Source organism: Zingiber officinale, chromosome 4B, assembly GCF_018446385.1.
Source record: "Zingiber officinale cultivar Zhangliang chromosome 4B, Zo_v1.1, whole genome shotgun sequence".
Taxonomy (NCBI): domain Eukaryota; kingdom Viridiplantae; phylum Streptophyta; class Magnoliopsida; order Zingiberales; family Zingiberaceae; genus Zingiber; species Zingiber officinale.
The window spans coordinates 138135081-138143209 of record NC_055993.1 but is presented as its reverse complement, the minus strand read 5'-3'; the positions used below and the strand labels follow the sequence as shown (position 1 = coordinate 138143209).

Genomic DNA, 8129 nt, shown 5'->3' with positions numbered 1-8129 from the left:
CTTCTTCTAGTTCTGCCTAGCATATCAAATAAAATTATACCTAAAAAAAAATCTTTACATCAGTTATTCTATCTATTTTCTATATTTATATTTCATAAATAGTATTTTTTTGAATTAAGGGAATAAAATTCATTACATAAATATTAAAATATTATTTAATTAGGGAGAAAAAAATAAAGGAATAATAATGATAAGTAGATATTATACTGGAGAGAGAGAATAATTAAAAAGGGGGGACAGAAGAAAATAAGAAAGAATAAAGATAATAAAAAATTTAAGATAAGTTTATACATAAATTCAAAAAATGGAAGTCTAAATTTAATATTAAATTTTAAAGATAAATGAAAAAACACTGGTATAAATAAAAAAAAAATACTCTTACTATTATAAAAAATTTATCTATTATCGAAACTGAGACTCTGTCATTCCATCAGCAGCAAGTAAAACAATATTACGTTAAAATAATTTTTAGATTTTTTTAAAAAAATTTGTGCTCGAATTTTAGGGACTTCACAATGGGGAGTAAAGTAAGCGCACTCTCAACTTCCAGGTTTGAAGTTGGAAGTCAAAGTCGACTCCACGACCCTGGTCCGCTTGGCAGTATGTAGTGGCATATCACAGTCCCCCAATCCAATGCAATTTGTCTGTCTATGCCTTTACTCTTCCAAATTCCGATCACCATGACCGCCTTCTTGCTCTGCCTCCTCCACCTCCTGCTCCTGCTGCAGACGACGATCGCGCAGGAGGACGACGTCCGATGCCTGCGCGGCGTCAAAGCCGCCCTGGACGCCGGCAACTCCTCCCTACAGTGGAATTTCTCCAACACCACCGTGGGCTTCGTCTGCAGCTTCGTCGGCGTCTCCTGCTGGAACCCGCAAGAGAATCGCGTCCTAGGGTTCAATCTAAGGGGTGTGTCCCTCGCCGGCTCCATCCCCTCCGACATCCGATTCTGCGCCTCGGCCAACACTCTCGATCTCTCATCCAACGCCCTATCCGGCCCCATCCCCTCCCAGATCTGCTCCTGGCTTCCCTACCTCGTCTCCCTCGACCTCTCCGACAACCAGTTCAACGGCACCATCCCGCCGGAGCTCTCCGATTGCCGGTTCCTCAACATACTCAGCCTTGCTGGCAACCAGCTCCAGGGCGGGATCCCTCCGGCCCTCGCCGAGCTTTCCCGACTCAACCAGCTCGACCTCTCCAGGAACCGCCTCTCCGGTCCGATCCTTCCTTCACTTGGCCAGAAGTTTGATTCCTCCTCTTTCGAGGACAACGACGGCCTCTGTGGCCGCCCGGTTTCCTCCAGATGCGGCCGATCGCTCTCGACGACCAGAATCATTATAATCGTAGCCGCCGGTGTGTTTGGCGCCGCCGCCTCGCTTGTCCTAGCTTATCTGATCTGGCGGTGCTGGACGCCGACTCGAAAACAAGCGGCTCCTAGGGATGGGGAGGAGGGCAGTAGGTGGTGGGCAGAGCGACTTCGGGCGCAGCACCGGCTCACGCCCGTATCCCTGTTCCAGAAGCCCATCAAGAAGGTCAGGCTAGCCGACCTGATGGCGGCCACGGCCGATTTCCACCGCAGCAACATCATCGTCGCCGGGAGCTCGCGGGCTGGGACCGCTTACAAGGCCCTTCTCCGGGACGGCTCCGCGCTCACCGTGAAGCGGCTCCATTCCTGCACTGTGCCGGAGAAGCAGTTCCACGCGGAGATGGAGCCCCTCGGGCAGCTCCGCCACCCTAACCTGGTGCCCCTCCTCGGCTTCTGCCTCGTCGAGGACGAAAGGCTTCTCATTTACAAGTACATGCCGAACGGTTCTCTCGCTTCGGCCCTCCAGTCGCCGGACGTCGCGCTTGACTGGCCGGCACGGGTCAGGATAGCGGTTGGCGCTGCTCGTGGCCTAGCCTGGCTCCACCATGGATTCCAAATCCCTTTCCTACTCCAAAATTTGAGCTCAAAGAGCATCCTCCTCGACGACGACTACGAGGCAAGAATCACGGACTTCGGCATTGCTAGGTTGGTAAGGGCGTCGACCTCCGACAGCACAGACACGAGCCAGTTCTTGAACGGGGAATTTGGGGAGTTTGGGTACACTGCGCCGGAGTGCTCCACCAATCCGAATCCCACTCCTAAGTGCGATGTGTATGCATTTGGAGTTGTTCTGTTGGAGCTTGTCTCCGGTAAGGCAGCCACTGAGCTTGACTTAGACCGGGAAGAGTTCAAGGGGACTTTAGTGGATTGGGTGAACATGCTTTCAGCAAATGGCAAGGACATTGAGGCAATTGATCGATCCCTTCTCGGTAAGGGCAAGGATGATGAGATGATGCAAGTCTTGAAGATTGCCTCTGCTTGTGTGGTTGCTCAACCTAAGGAGAGACCTTCTATGTACAAGGTTTCCGAAAATTTGAAGTCGTTGGGAGAGTCCTATGATTGCTCGGAGCAGTTTGATGAATTCCCTCTTGTGTATGGAAAGGATGAATCGGACTTGCTGTAATTGGCATGCTATGGGAAGCTTCATCTGTAAAAATGGTATGTCTTGTGCTGAACTTTAGCTCCATTCTTGCTAAGATTTTGGTCTTTCTCAGTTTGACCAATCTGTAATATTTCTTGTTCACTCATTGTATTATTATCCACTGTCTTTTACTGGAAAATTTAAATTTAGCTCTCCAATAAATCATTGTGTATGCTGCTTATTTATAGATTTGCTGATTCAGCCTTTTATTCTTCCATTGCTCTTCTTAGCTAATGCAGTTCCTCTTAGTTTGTATTATTCTGTATATTAGATAAAATGCTCTTTGTGCATCTTAAGTTAAAGATTGTAATGCTTCGAACTGAAGGCTATAGACAGCATGGTAATTGTTTAGGAGCTTTGCTTAGTTTCAAACATGCATTTTAGATTCATCCCACCAGTTTTTAAGTAGTGACAAGAATCTACTCAAGTCTCAAAGAATGTTTATAGGTTCTCAGACTGTCTATAAAGAGGTCATAACTTGTTACTCTCAGGATCATTTCTTTAGAGTTCATAAGACATTTGCCATTAGGGTTGTAGCCAAGCTTGACCATCTCTCTCCTGAGCTTTTTATAGGTCAACTGGAGACATTGTCAAGCAGAACCTCCAACTGCAACTGTTTGAACACAAGCGCACAATGAGGTGGCTTGTGGTTGAAAGTTTTGTAGTCGGACGTTGGAACGTGCTAATGGGGTAGCCTACAGCTAATCAAACTCATGAATGAACAGAGGAGCTCCGCGAGATTGAAGAATGAAGGCCAAAATTTGTCTGAAACAAAAGAGTTTTCATTCTGCATCCGTTAATATAAAATTTCACAAGTTGTATTTCCTTTAAGTTGGTCCCAAGGGAGAGGGCTCTGGCTGGGTTTGATCCTAAGTCATTTTGGACTGGCATAAGCACGATTTCGAATGACTCAGAACTTGATCCATTGACACATCTAACTTTTTATCAGCTGGGGCTCTTAACAGAGTTGTCATTTTGACAAAGCAGCCTTTGTCGACATGTATACTCAAGTGCTTACTATGTTTAACGAACGCTGTATAATTTTTCAAAGAACCTCCGAGAATTGCATAGGCTTCAGTCGTCAAAATCTTAGAGATCTGAAGAACTTCACATCCTGCAACTTTGTTGTTTCTTTATTTGAAGAAACCTATTCCTGCATTGTTAGTAGGACTTCCAACAAAACCATCACAATATTTTTGCCATACAAACTCAATTGATGAAAAGACAGTATCACAAATTGGATGTTTGCATCGACAACAATGGCATTGTGACCTCCTAAGATGTTCTGGGTTGATCAATCTGAATCAGAGCTAAGCAACACATCTATCAAACCGATTCTGTCCTCTATGATCATGTTTCACATGTGTAGATTGTAGTGTCTATAGGTGTAAATCATTACATGGTCATCGATTACCTTTACCAAGCTGATGTAGACTAGTATGGGTAGACACCATTTTCTCAAAGCATGAAGTAGAAAACCTAAACGAATACAATGCAATTTGAGAATCAAAAACAAAGAACAAACTTTATTATGTCTATTCCTTTTTGAAACATGAACACTTGGAAGACTATAAGAGAACTTTAACAAGAAGGCATTAAGTATAATACTTATTGTTTATAATTATGGCCACAAGATATCTCTCTACATGATACTGCAGTTGCACTTTGATTCTATCTTGGGGGGTTTTACATGCTCTTTACTTTTTGCATCAGTTCTTAAATCACTTAGTGCTTTTTTGGTATCAAATTCTTGCTTTTTCCTATTGAATCTTTGCAAATTCTTATTACGTTTATAGTATACATATCGAAAATACTTCAGATCCGAAGCAGATTTCACCAACTGTTCAAGCGATGGACGAGAAATCTCTGTGAGCGCCATCTGATTCTCAGACTCAATGGCTGCACTTTCGTAGACAAGGTCATGAACAATAGAATTGCACAGAAGTATAGCGTCGGTGGCTTCTTCTGAAGTAAAGTTTCTTGGAGCTTCAGCTGTCTTGCTTAGTTCTGCCAGGAGAAAGGAGACAAGAATTCTCTTTGATTAGTTGCCCTACTTAAGGATTATGCTGATTCATTTTGATAAATTACCTGCTGCTGTTTCTGACTTAGTAGGGCAGACATGGGCATTTTGATCTAACACATCTTTTGCAAAGCGCGATTTCTGAGTAGCACTCATCAGATTGGCATCTCCACAAGCTTTCTCATGCTTTGAGGTGTCTACTAATGTTTCTTGCGCACCTTCCTCCTGTCCAGAGTTGACAAGGCCACCGAAATTTTGTTCTGATGCACCTTTTGCTGGAAACGGCTCCTCCTCTATCACACTAATCAAGTCGAAGCTGCATAGATGTGAATTCGTGCACCCGACACACACAATATCATTCCTCTTCTCTTTCGCCTTAGTGTTACCACTGCTTAACCGCCGAGATGGTTCTCTTTTTGCATCTCTAGGAGATGTAGCCACGGTGTCTCTAGTTTGGGTCTTTCCATTCTGCAACAATAGCACTTAAAAAGTATGCAATACTGAAAGCAGATTACCAAAGTCAGAATGATACCGTAGATGGTCGCGGAGTTGTAGTTGTTTGAGTTCTTGCTTTGTTTCGAGGATTATCCACCGGTTTAAGCTCTCGATCGATATCATTCAGGGGAGATCCTGGAGGAGTTAAAAGCCTGCTCCCATCACACCAATTGGTTAAGCCTTGTCCTCAGTTTCATTTCGCTGTTGAGACACAGAGAACTCACCAATTGTACTCATTCTTGCCACCAACTGAAGCTTTTGGTGAATCTCTTCTCTCGCTTTGACGAGCCGAAAAGTATGTGATTTCTGCTGATGATTCTAAAGTCAGAAACAGCGAACAATTCTGATCTTCTTTAAGCATGGAATAAAATGAGACAGAAGGACGGAATGAGATCTAAGAATTTTTGCCTGATTCATGTTTCTTCATCTCGGTGAACAGAAAGAGATCGTCAACATCCTCATTGTTTTCCGACTCGAGCATCAGTCTGCTCTCCGAGCTACGGCTGCTTCTGTGGGAGTTCATCTTGCGAAGCTCAGCGGTGCGGGGGCTCCTCGATGGGGGTGGCATCTGTTCAGGAGCTTTGTGGCAATGGAATTTTCAGGAGTTGGAGTGATGCCATTGTTGAGCTCTAAAATAGCTGAACAGACAAGAAAACATGGCTGAGTTTGGCGGTTAATAACTGTCATTTCACAATCTTTTACCATATCGGTGGACAGAAAACCAAATTGGAAACGGGTGGAGGGTCAAATTCGAGCTCAACATTTATTCCTAATTGGCTCATAATTAATGATAATTATGATCAATACTGGGACTGGGATCGGGGTCAGATGGAAGGTCATGTCCAAATAATATGGATGTCGATAAGACGGACTCAATTTTCCAACAATTGGTTATGTATAGTTTGCGAATATATCGAAAAAACACATCGGTTGGTGAAAAATGCCAATTTGGATCGGATGCAATGTCACGTTTGAGCTTGAAATGTTCGACACCGACCCGGTTTGAATTTTTGTGGTTTCTGCATCACTCTAGGATTTATGTTAACTTCTTTCCTCCCTCTGTTTGATTGTTGTAAAATAATGGACGGACGGATTTAAAAATTCGTTTGCTCGTGGTCTCAAGATCGCTCATGGCCGAGAATGACCTCGCAGAGGCTGCGCTGCCTCGTTCACGGCCCCATGGCCGCAAAGTTTCACTAGGCTGGCTGTGACGGCAAGGTTCTTTCGCTTTTCCATCCATCCTTCGAGATAAACAGAGCATAAACCTCTTGACCACCTAACCAGGGTAATTGATTATTCAAACTAAGTTCAATTATATGATATCGTTCTTCCCAAACGGTCGCGGGCTCAATTACGTCAATACTTCTTGTGAGGGCCACACAAGATTCAATTATCGAGTTTAATGTTTTGGCTGGTGAACCTACTGTAGAAAGTGAGGTAGTTGTTGAATTTGAATAGGGATTTGAACTAAATGTCTGGTCGGTTGCTTTGCTAATAATAATAATAATAATAAATCTTCAATATTTAGTATAATAGAAAATGATCATTTCAGTTGAAATATTTCTTGACTTGGCAATGATCTCCATTCAAAATCAAATTAATTTACAATTATATCGAGTCATAAGTGTCAATTACTCGTTGTTTTAAACAAAACGTGAACATTAAATTATAGAACAAAAATAAAGACTCTTTTTATATTCCATTTGAAGAGCACATGCATAAAGTCAGTTGGTGGTTAAATCTTTAAATAGGTTTATTGCATCCTCTACATCAATGGTTAAGTAATCAAATTTAGGCTTAACAAGAAACCTTATTGTAGAACGGTTCCACAACTTTCTCATGATAATCATATCAAACGTCCTCAACTACTTTTACACCTTCTTCAACAAATCATCCATCTTACTTTGATTTTGCTTTTTTTGTTTTTTTTTTATAAAAGGGTGCCTCATCTCATCAGTTGGCATTATAAAATAATACAATTGTCCTTCATTATAATTTTTTATTATTATTTTCTATCTATATTTTTCATTTAATTCTGAACTGAAAATGTATTATAATAATTATGAAATTTTAGCTATCACACAATTATAGTATTTACGATTTCATAACTACAATAACGTAAATGATAAATAAATTGAGTTGTATTTGTATTGTTGATTAAGATTGATTAAGCGAATCAAAGTGAGATTTTTTGATGTATTTTGCATTCAAATAAATACACTATCAATAAAATTTCAAAAGATATTTGTGAAAAATCTACGATGAAATAGAGAAGTAGAATGATAAAGAGAAAATATTAGAAAGTCCAAGAACTCGTCATTCACGTGATAGTAATTACAAAATCGTAGTTATTGCAGCACGCCAATCTGATTCAAAAATTAAACGAGAGATTTAGATGAGAGATAACAGTACTGAACAATACTAAATAGTTGTTGGATATATGCGAATAGAGAAGAGGTGGAAGAGACACGAAACTTCATTATAAATGGGACTTTAGTCTCATATTGGGAGTTTCAAGGCATATTGGTTGGTTTATATTAATTCACATGCATTGATGATGTGAATAAATGCATGGGGAGGAGCTTTCTCTCAAACGTGGGTGTGTATGGGGGATGCAAATCCAGGGTCCAGATTACACCGAACCAAGTTGACTCATGTGTGAGCATGACATGTGTGCGCTGAATGCCGGACCGGTCGAGACAAAATTTGTCCAAGTGGAACAACCAACAACGCTGCCTATTGGTCTAAGCTTTTATATAAGGAGACTGCTGTTACATACTCAAAAAGTTGAAGCTCTCCACTTACATTCCCCTTCTCCTCTGTCATGCATCTCTTGCTTGGTGGAGTGCCCATGATAACAGTCGGGTATCTCTCAGTTCGCCGTGACCATTAGTGATTGGTGGAAATCACGGTTCACCGTTGTATTCTCGGAAATAAACGACCCGAGAAAACCTTGAAGCACAACCGGAGGTAGGGCGAATTTGTTTCAAGGAAACTGCATATTGCAGGCCTCGGTTCACAGGTCTGGCCGCTCGCATCACTCGCCCGGTCGCAGCGCCCGCCCTACCTCATTGCCTGCTCGGCTGCACCGCCTGCAAGCCCATCTA

The 8129-nt window shown here is 42.2% G+C and overlaps 2 protein-coding genes across 5 annotated transcripts; one reads left to right on the top strand and one right to left on the bottom strand.

Annotated features, from left to right (window-relative positions):
- The first annotated feature begins 548 nt into the window (after nucleotides 1–548).
- LOC121977012 (inactive LRR receptor-like serine/threonine-protein kinase BIR2) lies at nucleotides 549–6009 on the top strand. Of its 3 annotated transcripts, none has more exons than XM_042529482.1 (2): nucleotides 549–2524; nucleotides 4327–6009. In XM_042529482.1, exon 1 carries the CDS (start codon nucleotides 651–653, stop codon nucleotides 2487–2489), a length of 1839 nt encoding a protein of 612 aa, XP_042385416.1. In that variant the 5' UTR covers nucleotides 549–650; the 3' UTR covers nucleotides 2490–2524; nucleotides 4327–6009. The 3 variants fall into 3 exon arrangements, with proteins under 3 accessions (XP_042385416.1, XP_042385417.1, XP_042385418.1); XM_042529483.1 differs by having other exon boundaries at nucleotides 551–2524; nucleotides 4304–6009; XM_042529484.1 differs by lacking the exon at nucleotides 4327–6009 and adding an exon at nucleotides 3081–4139 and having other exon boundaries at nucleotides 551–2524.
- LOC121977013 lies at nucleotides 4037–5590 on the bottom strand. Of its 2 annotated transcripts, none has more exons than XM_042529486.1 (5): nucleotides 5431–5590; nucleotides 5247–5328; nucleotides 5060–5174; nucleotides 4596–4986; nucleotides 4037–4514 (listed from the first exon to the last, which is right to left on the bottom strand). In XM_042529486.1, the coding sequence occupies exons 1-5, from the start codon at nucleotides 5588–5590 to the stop codon at nucleotides 4150–4152; spliced, it is 1113 nt and encodes a 370-aa protein (XP_042385420.1). In that variant the 3' UTR covers nucleotides 4037–4149. The 2 variants fall into 2 exon arrangements, with proteins under 2 accessions (XP_042385420.1, XP_042385419.1); XM_042529485.1 differs by having other exon boundaries at nucleotides 4039–4514; nucleotides 4596–4995.
- Nucleotides 6010–8129: the final 2120 nt, after the last annotated feature.

Excerpts from the sequence above, each read along its gene's own strand:
- LOC121977012 (XM_042529482.1), top strand. The coding sequence starts at position 651 with ATGCCTTTACTCTTCCAAATTCCGATCACCATGACCGCCTTCTTGCTC.
- LOC121977013 (XM_042529485.1), bottom strand. The coding sequence starts at position 5,590 with ATGCCACCCCCATCGAGGAGCCCCCGCACCGCTGAGCTTCGCAAGATG. Across the intron at positions 5,329-5,430 it reads GATGAAGAAACATGAATCAG|AAATCACATACTTTTCGGCT; the intron begins GCAAAAATTCTT and ends AATCATCAGCAG. Across the intron at positions 5,175-5,246 it reads GGCAAGAATGAGTACAATTG|GCTTTTAACTCCTCCAGGAT; the intron begins GTGAGTTCTCTG and ends TGATGGGAGCAG.